Source organism: Lupinus angustifolius, unplaced genomic scaffold (genome assembly GCF_001865875.1).
Source record: "Lupinus angustifolius cultivar Tanjil unplaced genomic scaffold, LupAngTanjil_v1.0 Scaffold_21_120, whole genome shotgun sequence".
Classification (NCBI taxonomy): Eukaryota; Viridiplantae; Streptophyta; class Magnoliopsida; order Fabales; family Fabaceae; genus Lupinus; species Lupinus angustifolius.
Window position 1 is genome coordinate 82,743 of NW_017719659.1, and position 19,032 is coordinate 101,774.

General features: G+C 37.2%; 3 protein-coding genes across 5 annotated transcripts; all 3 read right to left on the reverse strand.

Annotated features, from left to right (window-relative positions):
- Positions 1-1,469: 1,469 nt before the first annotated feature.
- On the reverse strand, positions 1,470-5,284 carry LOC109338297 (QWRF motif-containing protein 7). Of its 3 annotated transcripts, none has more exons than XM_019575498.1 (5): positions 4,458-5,274; positions 3,116-3,352; positions 2,789-2,878; positions 2,156-2,266; positions 1,470-1,754 (listed from the first exon to the last, which is right to left on the reverse strand). In XM_019575498.1, exons 1-5 carry the CDS (start codon positions 5,028-5,030, stop codon positions 1,671-1,673), a joined length of 1,095 nt encoding a protein of 364 aa, XP_019431043.1. In that variant the 5' UTR covers positions 5,031-5,274; the 3' UTR covers positions 1,470-1,670. The 3 variants fall into 3 exon arrangements, with proteins under 3 accessions (XP_019431043.1, XP_019431044.1, XP_019431045.1); XM_019575499.1 differs by having other exon boundaries at positions 2,156-2,263; positions 4,458-5,259; XM_019575500.1 differs by lacking the exon at positions 3,116-3,352 and having other exon boundaries at positions 4,458-5,284.
- A 5,048-nt stretch (positions 5,285-10,332) lies between these two features.
- On the reverse strand, positions 10,333-11,532 carry LOC109338290. The gene has a single exon (XM_019575485.1). The coding sequence runs from the start codon at positions 11,530-11,532 to the stop codon at positions 10,333-10,335; it is 1,200 nt and encodes a 399-aa protein (XP_019431030.1).
- A 4,276-nt stretch (positions 11,533-15,808) lies between these two features.
- On the reverse strand, positions 15,809-18,476 carry LOC109338296 (pentatricopeptide repeat-containing protein At2g13420, mitochondrial-like). The gene is made up of 2 exons (XM_019575497.1): positions 17,922-18,476; positions 15,809-17,156 (listed from the first exon to the last, which is right to left on the reverse strand). Exons 1-2 carry the CDS (start codon positions 18,410-18,412, stop codon positions 16,061-16,063), a joined length of 1,587 nt encoding a protein of 528 aa, XP_019431042.1. The 5' UTR covers positions 18,413-18,476; the 3' UTR covers positions 15,809-16,060.
- Positions 18,477-19,032: the final 556 nt, after the last annotated feature.

A 19,032-nucleotide genomic window follows, 5' to 3' on the forward strand; every position in this document is an offset into this window, starting at 1 on the left:
CAAATAGAAACAATAAAATTGAAACAATGAAATGAAAGCAATGTTAAGATAATAGAAAAAATGAAATACGGAATAAAAACAATTAAATAGAAAATGCTAAAGGGCTATATAAACAACAAATTAGCTAAGAAATAAAACAATATTTGAAGACAATACTTAGTCTCTAGCTAATATTCTTGTATGTAGGTAATATATAATTTTCTTTAAAAAAATCATAGGAGTAATAATGTATACTATTAAATATTACAAAATAGAACATAATATTAATACATTGTCACTGTAAAGATTTAGCACATGCATCATCTACCATTTATTTGAATTACTTTCTTCTAAGAAACAATGATGATTAAAAGAATGGTGTATGATATACTGAAAATATATAAAACTCTTACATTGTTAATGTATACATTTTTTCCTTTAAAAAATATATAATTTTAAAATCAGGGTGTGCAATTTGCACACCCTCACCACCACTTGGCACCATCCCTGGAAGTTGCACTACAAGTTTGGAGAGCTAGGCTCTTTGTATCATCGTCAAAGATACTCAGAAGGTTTATGCTGAAGGGGAGCAAACTCTTATGTGGAGGGTTGTTAAAGAGAATTAGACATTGAGTAAGGTAGAGCTGGATATTCGCTAAGGTGGAGATTCTTGTGCAGAGTTCCAAAAGGAGGGAGATATTCGTCTATTTCAATCAAGGTGGAGATGGTTGGGAATGCTTGAAATATGTTATTGTGTTAGTCTCATATGTAGTATTGAAATAGAGTAGAGTAACCAATGTTATATATTGGACTCAAATCCTTGTTATAATGTGCACCAAATATAAACACATCATGGGCCATTGGGCCCATGAGTGTGTTAGGGATTGTAATCATTATTCTCTAATAATATCTTGGTAGCCGCTCAGCGCTCCCGGTGACGTAGACACAATTAGCCGAACCCCGTTAACAAATTATCTTGTTTCTTCTCCTCTATTTATTCTATGCACTTTATTTGATTACTTGTGACCAACGCTGCACAACGATCACTTCCATTGGGCCAACATAAGTCACATGACTTCCATTAAATAGCTGATTATACCATCCACATCTTAAAACAAAAGGAGTTTTAATATCTTCACTAATTATAAACTATCAATATAAAGTTCTTTTATAAGTTTGGTAGATCATCCATCATTTCTATATTATTTTATTTAAGAGTAAATGTTGATTAATACATGAATGACCGATGATAGAAAAAAGATTTACATATCGATAGTATGTTAAAGTTTTTACATCATTAATACATTATTCATCATTCATATTTAATCACCATAACATAAATAAATGATAAATATTATACTAATTATGTATAATTTTTTATGGTGAGAGTATATAAGTATTACAAAGAGTGAAGTAAATGTGTAAACAAATTCCACTGTCTAGTGCATATAGTATTTTCTAAATTATAAAATGACTAGCCTATAAATGACTAAGCAGAAAGATTATTCAGTCAACCTTAGCCATTTCTATACAGAGCTGAGTAGTTTTTCTCTCTTTGTTGACCTTGTAACTCCACCAACAAGTGTGTGGATACCTTAGCCCCAAAATTGTAGAACATTAAACAATTTGTGATGGGTAGAAAATATTTGTCCCTAGAATACATGCAATGAGAACTCAAATCAAATACAATATTAACCAATGTTGTAGGGATGATCCATGGAATTGGACTCCATCTTTGTTTGGATAAGATGCACCCGAATACCTTTCTCATTTTCCTGGAAGTATAAGAAAACCAATAACATTATTATCTGAATGAAGATCTCTCCATTAATTTTCATTATAATTAGAAGGGTAAATCTATCCTTAAAAAATGTGTTTTTCTTTACTTTTTGATGCACTTGCCTCTCTATTAATGGAGATGATCATAACTCTTATTATATTTTCATACTACTTATCCAAAAATAGTAATAACCTAATTATGTTAGTATCTACTAGTATGTTACTATCGTGAGTTATTAGTAGAGTGTAATATCTATGTAGTGTTAGTGTGAAAATTTATACACAATCACTATTTACCGTATTACTTTTTTGAAGATTCAATGATGAAGTGATAGTGTATGATATCTTATTATTATTGTAAACGAAAATAGGTGACACATGGGGATGCAAGGCTCACCAGTAAAGCAGTAATGGTTGGAATAACCTCCACAAGTTCTTGTAAGTATTCTTCTTCCTGTTTTGATGCTGTGATTAGTTCTGTAACTTGATACAGAATCTTCTCAACCTGCTAAAATAACAGCAATCATCTTACTATTATTCATTGCTCATGTTATTCAAGTAAGAATGCTAATTTCCATGCCAATGTTTTACTTACCACCATAAACAATGTTATATTATTTAGCCATTATTATCATTATATTTTCAATTGGTCTCTGCAATCTCAAGTTTAGCTGTTGTTTCGTAAATTCCCACAATTGTCTTACAACCACATTCTTAGTTATATTATTCACAATTTTTAACGATTGTGATAAATATGATATAATTGTAGTTGCAACCGCAATTTAAATTAGTATTTGAAATTGCAATTTTTACTTATATTTCCATTCAGCAAATGTGTGACATATGGTCCACAAGTAATGGGACCCAAATTTTTGTTACCTACAAAAGTAATTTTATGTGGGGAGTTTTTAGACACACAATTCACTCTTATGGAATAGTGATTATTATATTGTTTTATCATATAGTTGATGTATAATTAAAATAATAATTCAATCTATAGTGAGTAAAATATGAGGAAAAAATTAAGAACCTGTCTTTGGTGTTTTGTGATCAATGGTTCAATGTTGGCCATTACTTCAACGGCTGTGTTCATGGCTTCATAGAATGAGTCTATGTCAACCTGTAAATGAACTCAACATATATGTTTTGATAAGGAAACAATGGTATCACATATAAGAAAAAAATATATGATATGACATTGTATGAGATTTATATACCGTTATTATATTATTTAACATTTATGTTTAATCATACAAATGATGAATGGTAGATAATGTATTGATTATATAAATCTTTATATTAAATGGGCATATATATATTACTCTAGATTCTTTAAAAAATCAAGAATGATATATACCTTAAGATTGTGAGTTAAAGGCAGTGTAATAGACAATGCTGACAACTTATTTGTCAATCTAGCTATTGATTCTTCATTTCTTCTCTCCAATTTTGCCCATTCATTAAGAAGGGAAAGTTGTGGATTCATAATTAGATAAAGCTTGATCATATGTTTGACTTTTTGCATTTCAATTCTCTTTTGTGTTATCATCTTTCTTAGCATGATGATTCTAATCCACACAGAAAACAATTGCATCTGAAATTTAATAAAGAAAAGAAAAAGAAAAGAAGAGGGTGATAAGAAGTTAGGAATACAAATATGAATTTAATAATAATTTTAACCATAGGAAGAAATGAAATTGGCTGAAATTATGAGATCACTTGGTAGCACAAATATGATGGAGAAGTTGATCGTTGAAATGATAATTGATACAACAAAATTGTAATATATCAATTCTTTTTCTAAATTAGAATCGTTAAAAGATATATTTCTTTGGTATCATCAAGAGTATCTCTTGATCTTTTTAAGAAAGAAACTAATCATTTTGGAGTGTTGGTTGTTTCTCTCAACAAGTGTCCCTCTCAAGAATCTAATCTCTGACCTTTTGGTCATTCGGGGATTTAGCGAGGCCTTACACTACTAAATTAACACTTTATTGGTCGTTAGAAAAGGTTTATGAAACTCTATGGATACTTGCCCCTATTTTTACTCTGGTATTGGGAATCACAATAAGTGTACTAGCAATTATATGGTTAAAAAGAGAGATATATGCAGCATACAACAACTTATAACACAAAAAATAAAAGGCCAAGACATATATATAACAAATAAATTACATGAACTTGTGCAGAACAATTTGATGAGGTGGTAGAAGTTTAACAGTAAATTTATACTGAGAAATTATATTTAATACACTTCACTATTCATCCACATTCACTTGAAGTATTGTGCTGCTGCTGATTTCAAATTTGATGGTACCAAAAACATTTTCTAGAAAAACTGGTATGTGCTATCAGTTTTTTTTTCCGGAAATGTGGATTTGAGTTAAATGGGAATCTCTTGTACGGGCCAAATGTCTTTTTATTGGATTTGAGTTAAACAATCTTTTAAATTGTGATAAGGAGTATAGTAATTGTGACCTTTCTCATATAAATGATTGGACTTGTTGTGGCATGAATTTTTGTCTCATGAAAATAGTGTTTTTAAATTTGATGTTTCCTCTCGGATGCATTAATCACACTGCAATTACAGGTGTAGCAGATATCATTGCAACTACAATATTGTAATTTAAAAAATGATTTGATACATTGCAGCGAAATAGTCTTCATTTTTCTAAAAGAGGAACATAAAAAGAACATACCTTGGCTACATTATTTACTGTAGCTGTGGCAACCTCAGCTCTAGCATTAATAAATCTCCACTGCAAAACTCTGTTATGCAAAATCTTAAACCGATGATACTCATCTATTTGAACCGATGATATTTTCCTTTGCTTGAAGTACTTCAAAACCTTACTAACACCACCACCAACACGACCGCCGCCACCACCTCCACTAGCTTTTTTCACCGGCTCCGACACTATCGGAGGGCCAAGAGATCTTCCCGGAGACAATGCCCATGCTGAAGGTGACTTCATAGTTGATGTTATCCTCTTTGAAGCACCAATGTTATTATTATCAGGACTAACACCACGTTGTAAGAACTTACCAAAACTATCTTTACTCTTCTTATCTTCATCGTTTCCGGTTCTTACTCTTGATGTTGATTTTGAACGGTGGCCGTTGATGAATCTTTCACTGGTGCTGAACCTCCGTGAAGTTTTGTCAGAGGTGGTTATCAAGGCTGAGCTGCTACCACTATTGCTCCGGACGAGGCGGGGCAATGGTTGCACCACGGTGACTTGGTTGCGAACAGTGCGGTTAGTTTTCTCCATGGATGATTTCGTTCATAGTTTAGAGACTTTTGGGATATATATTATGTATATTCAGAATATATGTATATGCAGAAGTTGAGAGCACGTTGAGTAGTATGAAAGAAGAACATGTCCCCACGCCATGCAAAATGTTAGCCGTATATATATGTTCACTTATTATTTTTTGTATAATCAATAATATCATCTTACTCATAATGAGTGAATAAACTCATTTTAGAGAACATGGTTATCCCTCCAAACAAGAATAAGGATATGATATCTAAAATTGTGTCCTAAACATATAATGAATCAATGAAAATATATCATATTAACTAAAAAAATTCAATATTTTTTAAGATATTTTTTTAGATTTTTATTAGAAGATTGTTTCGGGACATAGTTTAGAATACAGTTTGACTCCTTATCCTCCCAATAAATATAACTCATAAAAATCAAACATTTAACATTTGGAAATACATGAGATTCAAGAAGGCCTATCACTAGACCAAATCCTATGTCCACTTATTATTTGATGAGCAGAAAACAATCATTTTAAAACAAATTTCTGACAATAATATCATGACTAATTTTTCAAACTGCATATTCTTATAATGAAATTTATGGTGGGAGGAATGAAAATCTTTTATGTCTATTATTCTATTTCACTTTTTTTGTCACTGGTGGAAATCGATCACCTTATTATAAAGTTTAATAAATTATTTTTTAATGAAAGTTAATTTATATTTTATAATGAGATTGTTATTTGACAAATGTAGTAGTATAAAAAATTCTAACCAGGTGAGGTTGGTAGTATTTTGTTATTCCATTGCAAATTTTATAATGGTGACGTCGCACCAAACTATTTCTTTTAAGAACATGCATCCATAACCCATTTATCAAGTCTTCTTCTCAGTGTGTTCAAGACCGGGTCTGACCCACTAACTCATCTAAATCCAAACGTTTGAATTTTAGAAATTAGACCTACATGTTATTTGCTCAACTTGTACTTCAAGTTATGCCAACCTGGTAATGCCAACCAACAATGCATTGGTCTAATCGTATAATACTTTTTTGGATCTCCAAGCTTGAGAGTTCGATTCTTAGAAGTGATATTTGATACCTAAAACAACCACAATCCTGAAAAAATGATTAGTTCTTTACCCAAAAAGGTGAAGAGATATCATTAGTAGTACAAAAAACCTAGTAATGCCCCTTCCTTCTTTTAATATTATTTCTTTAAGATTACATATTAGTAATAACACTTGTTGGCTTAAATTAATAACATAACATGGTAATATCTCTATATTTTTTCTAGTAAGCTTTCCATTTATTTTGCATCAATAAAACATGCAATATACTGCTATAACAGTAGCACTAGCAATCAATCAATCAAATGTAACCAACAACAACCAAACATTTATCCCACTAGGTAGGGTCATCAATCAAATGTAGCTATAACATCGAATGTAATCAATGCAGATTACTCATTATAGAAATGTAGCCAACATAATATGAAAGGTAGAGGTGATGTTACAATTACCAGAAAGCAATTCCATATAGATAACATATTACTCAACATTTAGGGTAAAATAACAAATCAAGTAAGTTCATAAAGGAAATGACATGGTGAATAATAATTGTGTTTGTATAAACTCACCGCCCGACATACTAGGTGATAAACACTGGTTCAGAATCAAATGAGAAATAGAAATTGAAAAGAAATCGAAACAAGATCAATGTGATCTTGATCGGAAGAAGTATAATATTTCCAGAAAATGTGTATACAAGATAGAAGAATACAAGAGAGAAAAAGTAACCGCCTAACTGATTCCTGAATCAGTCCAATTTCCAGAATCTCAAAAAGTGAGTTATTACACAACCTAACTACTATTTATAGCTAGTTAGTTATTCTTTTCTTCCTCCTAGAATACACCTGTGTAATCGGGGGTCTACCCTTCCCCTGACCCCTATCAATACTCCCCCCTAAAAGAGCCACCTTGTCCTCAAGGGGAAAAGAAGGAAATTTCTCCTGCAAAACTGCCGCTAGCTCCCAGGAATTATTACATTCGGGTAGCTGAGCCCACTTCACCAATACCTCAACCTGACCGTGTTGCAACTCACGACAGTCCACCACATCTTCCGGTTGCACGTCCAACTCATATTCCTCATTCAGCATTGGAGGTAGAGGCTGTGGACATTGGTTGGGTTTAAGCGCCTGTTTCAGCAACGACACATGAAAAACAGGATGGATTTTGGAGTAGCTCGGCAACTCAAGCTTATAGGCTACTGTCCCCACCTTGCCTAGCACCTGATACGGCCCATAAAAACGAGGAGCTAACTTCATACACGGCCTTGCTGCCAAAGACTTCAGTTTATACGGCTGAATCTTCAAATATACCCAATCTCCCTCCTGAAACTCCACCTGCCTTCTCCGCTTGTCCCCATATTTCCTCATCTGATCCTGAGCTCTCAACAGATTATCCTTGAGCTCGACCAAAATCGCATCTCTCTGCCGAATCATCTGATTCACCTCTTCGACTTTGGATGGGAAATCAGCAGCCTTAACCAACATGGGAGAATCCCGACCGTATAGAGCCCTAAAAGGGGTCATTCCCGCTGCACTATGGAACGTAGTATTATACCAGAACTCCGCCCAAGATAGCCATTTAAGCCACCTGGAGGGTTTAGGACCCACAAAGCACCGAAGGTAATTTTCAAGGCACCGGTTGACCACTTCTGTTTGTCCATCGGTTTGCGGGTGATAGGAAGTACTAAGTTTCAGCTGCGTACCCGCCAACCTGAACAATTCCTTCCAGAATGTGCTTAAAAAGATAGGATCCCGGTCGGACACTATGGAAGACGGGAAACCATGCAACTTGACCACCTCATGGACAAACACCGTGGCTACCTCCTTAGCCGTATAAGGGTGTCCGAGAGCATAAAAGTGGGCATACTTCGTCAATCGATCCACCACCACGAATATCGTATCCTTCCCTCCAACTCTAGGTAAACCTCCCACAAAATCCATCGAAATATCCATCCAAACCTGTGATGGAATCGGGAGAGGTTGCAACAATCCTCCCGGGGTCAGTGTAGAATACTTCTGCCTCTGACAGACATCACATTCCGCCACAAACGTCTTAATGTCTTTTTTCATGCCGTTCCAGAACAAACAACTGGCCACCCGTTTGTAAGTCCTGAAAAACCCCGAATGTCCGCCCATAGGAGTCTCATGGCACTCCTTTAGTATCAAAGGGATGCGGGTTGATTGGCTGGAAATTACTAACTTCCCTTTATACAACAATAATCCTTTTTTAAACTCAAATCCGGCATGAGAGTGAGGCGCTATGATCAAATCCTGTATCACCTGTTTCCACTTCGGATCTTGTTCCACCTCTTGTGTCCACATTTCAGTATCTGCTAAGGACACCACAGAAACAGCAGCGTACATTTCTCTTCGGGACAGGGCATCAGCAACCGCATTTTCCCGGCCCGGTTTGAACTGTATCTCAAAGTCCATCCCTATCAACTTCACAGCCCACTTAAACTGTTCCGCCGTGAATAGCCTCTGGTCATTAAGAAATTTTAAGCTCCGCTGATCTGTTTTAATGATGAAGTGTCTTCCTAGCAAATAATGTCTCCACCTCTGCACTGCCTGCACTAACGCCATCAATTCCCTCTCATAAACTGATTTCTGTTGGGCTCTCACCGACAAACCTTGACTCCAGAAGGCTAACGGTCTACCCGACTGCATTAACACTGCTCCCAACCCTTTGCTAGAGGCGTCAGTTTCCACCGTGAATACCTGCGAAAAATCTGGTACCGCCAAAAGAGGTAAATCAGTCATGGCTCTCTTTAATACTTCAAAAGCTTCCGTGGCCTGGGCTCTCCATTTAAAAGCATCTTTTTTCAACAAATCGGTGAGAGGTTTGGCCATTTTACCATAGTCACGGACAAACCTCCTATAATATCCGGTGAGACCGAGGAAACCCCTCAACCCCTTGATATCTTTCGGAATGGGCCAAGAACTCATCGCCTCCACCTTGGCTTGGTCAGCCTCCACCCCCTCCTCGGAAATAATGTGCCCCAAATACTCCAACCTCCTCTGCCCGAACATGCACTTCTTCCGGTTGGCTTTGAGACTATGCTTCTGCATAAGCTCCAACACTTGCCGTAAATGCCCCACATGAGAAATTATGTCAGTGCTGAAAACTAAGATATCATCGAAGAAAACCAATACGAACCTCCGTAAAAAAGGTTTGAGCACCTCATTCATGAGAGCCTGAAAAGTGGAAGGTGCATTAGTGAGACCGAAAGGCATTACCAGGAACTCGTAGTGCCCTTCGTGTGTTCGGAAAGCCGTCTTTTCTACATCCTCCTCCCGCATCCGGATCTGATGGTACCCCGACTTTAGATCCAACTTGGAAAAAATATGAGCACCCCCTAATTCATCCAACAACTCCTCGATGATGGGAATAGGAAATTTATTAGGAATTGTCACCTTGTTTAGAGACCGGTAATCTACACAAAACCTCCAGCCTCCATCCTTCTTCTTTACCAAGATAATCGGACTAGCATAGGGGCTTATACTGGGTCTTATAACTCCAGCCTGTAGCATTTCTGTCACCAACCTCTCAATTTCGGTCTTTTGATAGTGGGGGTATTTGTAAGGACGGATGTTTGGAATCTCTGCCCCCTCCTTTAGATGAATGGCGTGATCATGTCTTCGTTTCGGTGGAAGACCTTGCGGATCAACAAAAACCTCCGCGAAATCCTGCAACACGTCCTCCACCAAGGACAGAATCGGTTGATCCCGAATTCTGGGCTCCTCCGTGTCCTCATAATGCAAGACCAGTCCTTCCCCTTCTTCCTTAAGCACCTGCATCATGGCACCAAAAGACAGCAGTGTTTTCGTCAAAGCCGGATCCCCTCGAATTTTGTAAACCACTCCCCCTTTTTTCAATGTTAACTCCAACCGGCCAAAATCGGCTTTCACCTCTCCCAAGCTAGCCAGCCAATCTAACCCGAGGACTACATCCACCCCTTTTAGTCCGAAAAGAAAGAACTCCTGAACCACCTCCAACTCCTGTACATACAATTTCACCCCGGAACACTTCCCCTTACCCCGAATTCTGTGGCCATCACCCACTTCTACAACATAAGTGGGAGTGTCTTCTATTTCCAAATGCAATCGCTGAACCAAATCTTGGGAAAGAAAACTATGGGAGGCCCCACAATCAATGAGCACTACCACCCCCTCTGCTTCCACCTTCCCCACAATCAATGAGCACTACCACCCCCTCTGCTTCCACCTTCCCCACAATCAATGAGCACTACCACCCCCTCTGCTTCCACCTTCCCCACAATCAATGAGCACTACCACCCCCTCTGCTTCCACCTTGCCTGCCACCTTCCAAGACTTTGCAGACGTCAACCCTGCCATGGAACACAGGGAGAGTTGCAATGCCGAGAATTCCTCCATTCTTGGTTCTTCCTGTCCCTCCCCTTCACTGTCTTCATCTTCTTCTAGAATAAGCATTTTTAATTGCTTATTCTTACACCGATGGTCCCGGTGATAGGGTTCATCACACCGGAAACATAAGCCCTTCTCTCTTTTTTCCCGCATCTCTGCCCCGGACAGCTGTTTGAATCCCCCTCCCCTGGCCCGACTTGCCTCCATTACATTCGCCGATCCAACACTGCTTTTGTCACCACTGGATGTACTGACATCATAATTCCTTCCCGTGGAACCCTTAGTGTCCACTGTTACCACTTTATTAAAGGAGTTATTCCTTTGAAAACCGGTTGTTCTAGAGTAAGAAGTGGCTCCTTTCTTGTTAACGATTATATTCTTCTGTTCAATCATAATCGCCTTCTGTATTACTGCCGTAAGAGTTTGAAGCTCAAACAACCTTACTTCGGCTTGTACCTCTTCTCGTAATCCATTCAAAAAGATGCCCTTGGCAAACTCTTGATCAATCTCCCGAAGAGCCCCTACATATTTCTCAAACTCTTCCACATAATCTTCTACCGTTCCGGTCTGTTTTACCGAGAGTAGTAACTCGAAAGGATTTTGTATCATCGACGGTTGAAACCTCCGAATCACTGCTATCTTGAATCCCTCCCAAGACGGATTTGGATTACATTTCTCCCACCATTGGAACCAACTCATGGCCTTCCCTTCCAAAGCTAAAACCGTGGCCTGCATTTTCTCATTTTCATTCACGCGTTTCAGAGAGAAATACCTTTCCAGTCTGCGCGTCCAACCGAACGCATCTTCCCCGACGAATACTGGAATTTCCAGTCGCCTCCACTGCTCGTTACTTCGCCGCGACGAGTCGGCTCTATCGCCACCGCCGAATTCACTACCTTCATCGCCGCCATGCCCCTCCGAGGAAATACCTAATTTCGCCGCGATTGCCGCCAAGAGATCCTCCGTCTTTCTCATTCTCGCGTCATTCACATCAAATCTGGCTCGCATTTCCTCCTTCTCCTGTTCCCAATCATCGTTACTCCTCGCCATGCTCCTCGTCATCATCAGCAGCGGTTTCTCGTGGAATTACAGGGCACCAGAATCGGTGCTCTGATACCAGTGATAAACACTGGTTCAGAATCAAATGAGAAATAGAAATTGAAAAGAAATCGAAACAAGATCAATGTGATCTTGATCGGAAGAAGTATAATATTTCCAGAAAATGTGTATACAAGATAGAAGAATACAAGAGAGAAAAAGTAACCGCCTAACTGATTCCTGAATCAGTCCAATTTCCAGAATCTCAAAAAGTGAGTTATTACACAACCTAACTACTATTTATAGCTAGTTAGTTATTCTTTTCTTCCTCCTAGAATACACCTGTGTAATCGGGGGTCTACCCTTCCCCTGACCCCTATCAGTATTGTAAGATAAAACTTAATTTAGTTTCCTACTTCCTTATCTCTATGATTTAACTATACATGATATTCAATCTTAGAATTTTGTCAAATTATCAGGTTGACCTACTTCCATCTAAAAATTATTGGGTTATGTTTGAGCCAGAAACAGTTCAAGAGAAAGAACTCTATCAAAATAGGTGAATGATTTTCACACTCCCTTTTCACTTACTTTAATCCCTTTTCTTTTTTTGTTGAACTGCAGAAAAATATACATCCTTAAACAGAAGTAAACTGTCATAAGAAAAAGAAATAAACTTAGCAAAAATGGGGAGTGTAAAAAGCATCCACCTCAAACTATCGGGTTGAAATCGACCAAAGTTGTTTCATAGAAATTAAATTTTACTTGTTTCAAGTTTTGTTTCCAGTTTTTATACCATGATGCTGCAAAGCATGATTTGAAGCTAAGCTTGTGAAAGGATTTAGGGAACCTTAAACACAATGAGATACCTTAAAGCTCTCTCATTTGTGTCCCCTTTATTGCTTTTCTATTCTGAACTTAAGGGGGAGCATCATGTCAGGGAGAATGGCATTTCCATTTTCACAAGCTAGGATAATGGGAGCCATATCTGCTGTCCTTAAATTTGTACTATTTCATGTACGTCCAAATTCTTATTGGTCAGAAAAGTAAAATATGAATTAAATATATATTAACTTTATATTTTCTAACCAATGAAAATGATACATAGAATGGTATATATCTTGTGACAGAAGATGTACAACCCCCAATAAGATTGTGAAGGCAATCAGTAAAAGCATTATAACCAAAACCAAGTTACAACTTGATTGTAACTTTTCCAAGGATGAAAATACAACTGTGAAACCTGGATCAGGATTTATTTAGTACAAAAGATTGATTAATTATCTGTTTTGAAGAAAAAAAAACAATTGGTAGATTGATCCTTAATCACAGAATCTCCATAACATTTGCAGACTTGAAGCTTTTTTCTGGTTAAGGCTGGCAAATTGATATTGATGTAAAAGTACTAACTTCTAGACTCACTAACTTACTAAATATTGGTAATTATTTGTATCTTTGCAATACTAATTTAAGCACCTATGACCCCATTGATTTTCTTCTTGGAGGAGTCATACAAGTTCAGTTTTAAGACCTCAGAACTTGGTGCACTCATGATGAAATCAAGCCAAGACTATTCTGGTCCTGATTTTCCAGAACTTGACTTTGTTTTCATCTATGTCGAGAACCGTAGTTCTTCTGTCTCAGTGTTATATGAATGTCCTCCTTCTCTATTTTATGCTCATGTACTAACCATGATGATTCTTGATAATTTTTCAAGTTAGGCAGTGAATGAGATTAATGGAATAAATTTGTGAAGAGCAAACTAACAAAAGGGATTACTAGTAAAGTCTTTGCATACAGACATACACCAGCTATCTAGAAGATCAACATTAAATCACTATACTTTTATGTCATAATGTTGATTGTGACTGACCATCTTATGTCTTGTAACTTAATTAAAAGTGCCATGTGATCAAAGGGTCCATGCTATAGAGTGCCAATTAAAGTATTTCCCTAAATACTCATGCATTAAAGAATTACTGTGGCCATAGGGATAGAATGTAAGTGATACCCTGTCTAATGTGAGTTCACTTTGAATAATGGATAAGGAATGGGTTGAATAGAGACGAAGGTCTCAGAGGATAAGGAATAGGATGGCAAAGTTGGACTATATAATTGGTTCACCATTTTCATGTTTGGATTATTTCTTCCCTCATAATTAAGTTAAGGACAAAACATAGATACAGTACCATAGATGTTATGGGTATTCACTTATGGATTGACAAGTGTATATATATTTTTAATTCAGCACTCACACAGTTTGCCACTGTTTTCCCTTTCCCCTACTTTCTTCCTTCTCTACCCCAACACCAGTTAATCTACAACTCCATCATCATCCCTGCAAATTAGTAACCGTGTCTATGACACCACACACCTCCTCCTTCAAACTCATTCATCAAGCCACGACCTTGTGCAATCACAAACTAAATTATGATACCAACATATGACCGGCAGCACCATTGAGCATCACATGCACCCAACGGTGAACACCATAACACCCCAAGCCACCACGCGTCTCAGTGACATATCACTACAGCAACCTACCAGTGACATGCACCACTCTGTTCAGCGTGCTGCCTTCACATCTACACCATCCTACGCATTTCAGTGACAACAATCACCATAATTCAACTCCCATAAACATTGTAAACATTGCATCAAATTGAAGTCGTGCAGGTAGTGGTTCGCCGGGACCGGGTAAATGGGAGGTGGTGGTTTGGGGAAGTTTCCACCACCGAATCGGGATGTTGGGATAGATGGGATGGTGACCATGATAGGACACAAATTGGCAGAGCCTTTGTCTAATACACTGGTGAACCCAGCGGCTCAGAGGGAGGAAACAGGATGCAAAGTGGAGGTGGGTGCAAGTTATGAAGGATAAAAAAGAAAGAGGTTATTTGTGCGGTGGACTTGGGGCTATGTTCTGAAGGCTTATGCTTTTCCTAATGGTTTGGATAAAGAGTTTTGGTCTTTCATTCATGGTGGTAGAGAGTGAATACTTTCATATCTGGTGTGGTGAGCAGTGGTTCTTTTATTGTTTGGTGATGTAGGCAGGGTTTCAAGACAGAGCAAAGGAAAGAAAAAACAAAGAAAGAATGAGTGTTGGACATTAAAAATATACACTTGTCTATTTGTAAGTGAATACAGCCATACAGGTACCTTAAACTAATTGCATAAAAATGGGAAGCTTAAGCTCAAAACTATGTGAAGTTTTCTACTCACTCTTTCTTTTTGTAGTGCTTTAGATGAGATTATGGGTGCTAATTGATTTTCCTGTAATTTAGATCTATTTGCTCAAGCTTGGAGTAGAGATGCTATCCATTTCCCACATCTCTACTAAAGTAGTTAAACTGTTAAAGTCTTAGTAATTGAAGACTTCAATGATGATGATAACACCAGTTATGATTGGATGCCTTAGTTAAAGTGTAGTTCTCCTACACCGGTACTATTCAGCAATACTAGTTTGGAGCTTGGTGCTTGTAGCTTCTCGACTTAGTCAATAAGCTTGTAGAGTCATTTGGTGAACAGAAACTATAAGGTCTTGTAGCTTTTAAGAATGAAGCTTGTATCTTTTGAAAGCTACTAAACTGGCTTTCTAAAACCAGTAGAGCTTTCTATAAACCATTTTTTACCCTTTAAAATATATACTCCTAAGTAAAATGAAAACCCTAACTTTTAGTCGTTTAACAAATTTCAATTAGTTCCACATCTAACTTTGCTGAACAACTCCAATTCAACTAGCTAGCTAAACAACTATAAGATTTCTACTACAATCCAAAACTTGTAGCTAGTTTCGCAACTAGAAGAGTTTTTCCTAACAAACCTGTTATGTAGTATGAAGCACCTTCTCTTTTGTGAAGGACAAGATGAACCTAATATCCTTTTGTGTAGGTTTTAAGTCTAGAAGAAGAAAGTACTTTTATCTTCAGAAGTTCTATACTTTTGAAACCTACTTCATGCAGAAAACTATATCGTCTTTTGTTTTTTAAAAGTGGTTAGTTAAAATTGTAAGTGCTAAAACTCCCATCTTTTAGGAAAGCTATAACAGACTGATTAAGTAGTAAAAGCTGTAAAGCTCTTAAGTCAACCAAGAACTACATAGTAAGCATAGAACCGTATGTAGGGTACCATATTACAGCATTGATTGACAAATCTATACATAATAGAAACCAATAAAAAAATGAGCAAAAACCAAATTTAAAAAATTAACTGGCCAAAGTACACTTTTTGCCAATTTTTAACTTTTATTAGTTGTCCAAGCTGTAGTTTTGACCGAAAGACAGAAGTATTAATTATTAAAATCAGTGTCTTATTGCTGAAGATATTCACAGTTGTTAGCTTTTGGGATATGCTACAAAAATACAAATACCATAAGATATATAGACATGTTGATTCTCTGAACACAATTTAAATGCCCGTTTAAGAGTAAAAGTGGAGCAACGATACTAATAGCACTATGGAACCAATTGAACATCAGATATGATCTGGATAGATAATTAAGTTAAGATGAAAGTCTCAAAAGTACCTTATGTTTTATCAATCATCTCCTATATGGCTTTAATGGGTAATTTTGAAACTCAGAACCAAATGTTATGGATTCTTCATCAAGCTTCTTCTTCAATCTCCTCCAAGTTCTCAACATATCAGACTGTATTAGGCCCCTGTAAAGGGTCTCAAAAGTAACTTTCTGAGGAAGAAACCCATTCTCTATCATCTCAACAAAAAAATGACAGGCCTCCTTCCAGCTTTGGTTCTCGCATAATCCATGTATTAAAACTGTATACAAATCTAAATCTGGTCCCACCCCGGCCCCTTTCATATCATTCCATGTTTCTTTCACAACCCCAATTCGATTTAGTTTCAAAAACATTGCAATCAAGATGCTATATGTCTGTGCAGTCGGCAAGCACAAACCATCATCTTTCATCTTCTTAAACAATTTTAAAGCACTGTCTGCATCCTTTCTTCCTCTATATTCCTTAAAGAAGCAATTGTAGGTTGCAGCACATGGACTGACTCCACTTCCTACCATCTCATTAAGCAAATCCTCAGCATCTTCAAGCCTTCCACATGAACAAAGACACTTGATAACAGAAGTATATGTCACTACTGTCGGACAGATTCCTTTTTCCTTCATCGATTTCAGTTTATCAAGTGAGAGTTGTGGCTTATGCGCCCGACTATACACATGAAGCACTATAGAGAAACTAGTCACATCTGGCTCAATCCCCCTCTTCCGCATTTCATCGAACATGTTTTCTGCATTCTTTACTGTTCTCTCAAATCTCTCTTCCGGATGAAGACTTGCCTTTCTACAAATCCCATTCAACAACACATTAAAAGTAACAACATTAGGCTCAATTCCTTGCTCCACCATCTCCCTAAAGAACCCTTCCGCCATTTTAATTCTACCCAACTTACACCACCCATATATCAAAACTGTGTACATTTTCGCATCAGGCTTAAACATATGCTTGTTTCTATTGAAAATCTCAACAGCCACTTTCACATGCCCATACTTACAAAGCGTATCAAGCAGAATGCAGAAATCTTCAGAACTTGTCTTCTTCTCCACAAAACTATCAATATCATTGAAAGCCCGTATTGCTTGGCGAGTGAGCCCAGCAGCAACAAGCCTGTATACAGAGACAAATCCACAAAGGATTAGACGGGATCTACCATTTCGCTGAGGCTCACCTCTATGTCCATAATAATGTATAGATGAGTGGCAAATATTTTCATGTCCAAAGTTAACTCATGCACCAACTAGTATTAAATAAATCCAGGGCCAACAATCCAGCACTACATCGAGGCCATTCAACTCTAGCATGACTAGCTAAACATTTATTTAGTCACAACATTACATGATCTCTTAATAGAATTAGATTTAAACTAAAGCAAGTAAAAAAGCAAATACATGAATATCATGTAGAAAATACTAGTAGTCTAGTGCAGGAGGTCATCGGTTCAAATCCAGGAAACAATCGAAGAGATTGTGCACAGTCTTAGCTCACAAGCGAAGTGATTGTTTCCAGAATCTATAAACATGACCTAGAAGTCACAAGGCAAGCAACCCTAGTATCACGCCGAGATAGTAAAGAATCATATTGGTCCTCCAAAAATACAATCGGCATCTAAAGAAAATCATCACCAAATATAAGTAACAATAGTTTGACGCTAAGGTAAAGTTGTTACTCTATGACATGAGGTCATAGGTTCAAATCCGGGAAACAATTTCTCCCCTTGCAGGGTGAAACTGGGAACATCTACCTTCTACGGACCCTCTTAAGTGAGAGTCTCATGCATTGAGTCGCCCTTTTATAGTCCAGAAAGATTTATGTGGTCAACAAATAAGTCCCTAGAAGCACCAATGTAACTTGTTAGAGCGAACACGTCCATACCTGCGTATCATTATGAAGAACGTAGAAGACGTTAAATCGAGGTTCTGCTGATCCATTTCAACAATGAGTTGCCACGCAACATCGAATTGTCTAACCTTACCCATGATATCGACAAGGAGATTGTACGAAGAAGATGAGAGAGGTGAATTAGGTAAAGATTTGGAGTAATTGAAAAGTGAGAGTGCGATTTTGGAATGATCCCTGAGACGGAGTAGGGTTTGAGAAAGAAGGTGAGGAGTGAAAGTGATACCGTTGAGTTGGTGAGATGATTCCATTGCGTGGAATGGGTTATGGTGTTGGAGGAGGATATTGGAGAGTAACTCGGCGTCGTGTGAGGGTTCAAGTTTGGGGATTGCGGCGGCGTCATCGGTTTCGGTTGAAGAGAAGAGGCGGTGGTGGCGGCGGCGGAGGAGTGGTGGGGGAATGAAAAGTGAGTAGCGTGGAGAGAAGAGAGAGGTGTAACGCTGGAGTGAGGGTTTGGGAAATGCCATCTGCTTTTTCCACCAACTGTCAAAAATAAATCAAATCAAGTTATGTGCGCGGCTTAAGCTTACAAGTTAGCTTTTGAGCTTATAATCAAAATGATGTTTGAGTAGGCGTTGGTTTAGAGATATTGTATTGCCAATAACGTCTAAACATCACCTAATTTGAAAGTGATTAATTTTTATTAAAAAGTGAGAAAGGAGATATTCACTTATTTTTTATCATCAAGTCTAGGGAGGTCCAATGATTTGTTGAATTAGTGAGTATATCGTATTAGATATCCATACAATTAATAGTTATGATAGAAAGTAAATTTAAAAAACTTACTTTTAGAATAAGTAAATCCCTCCTCAGAAGTAAAAAGATATTGTTAATAGTATAAAAAATGATATTCCTTTTATCTCCCTTCCTATTCCTTTCTCATTATACTAATATTTATATAGATTTATATTTTAAACTCTATTTACCTCCATTTTGGCATTCTACCATTTTCTTTGCATATTCTTATTTTCTTAAGTATATGGGGAAGATATCTCTAATGTTGATATGATTTTGAGACTCTCTTTTCACACATCATTTAAATGAGCAATAAAATAAAAAATAGGATAAGGTTTTAAATTTAATTGAT

Excerpts from the sequence above, each read along its gene's own strand:
- LOC109338297 (XM_019575498.1), bottom strand. The coding sequence starts at position 5,030 with ATGGAGAAAACTAACCGCACTGTTCGCAACCAAGTCACCGTGGTGCAA. Across the intron at positions 3,353-4,457 it reads CAGTAAATAATGTAGCCAAG|ATGCAATTGTTTTCTGTGTG; the intron begins GTATGTTCTTTT and ends ATTAAATTTCAG. Across the intron at positions 2,267-2,788 it reads TCACAAAACACCAAAGACAG|CAGGTTGAGAAGATTCTGTA; the intron begins GTTCTTAATTTT and ends CTGTTATTTTAG.
- LOC109338296 (XM_019575497.1), bottom strand. The coding sequence starts at position 18,412 with ATGGCATTTCCCAAACCCTCACTCCAGCGTTACACCTCTCTCTTCTCT. Across the intron at positions 17,157-17,921 it reads TTCTTCATAATGATACGCAG|GCTTGTTGCTGCTGGGCTCA; the intron begins GTATGGACGTGT and ends CTCTGTATACAG.
- LOC109338290 (XM_019575485.1), bottom strand. The coding sequence starts at position 11,532 with ATGGCGAGGAGTAACGATGATTGGGAACAGGAGAAGGAGGAAATGCGA.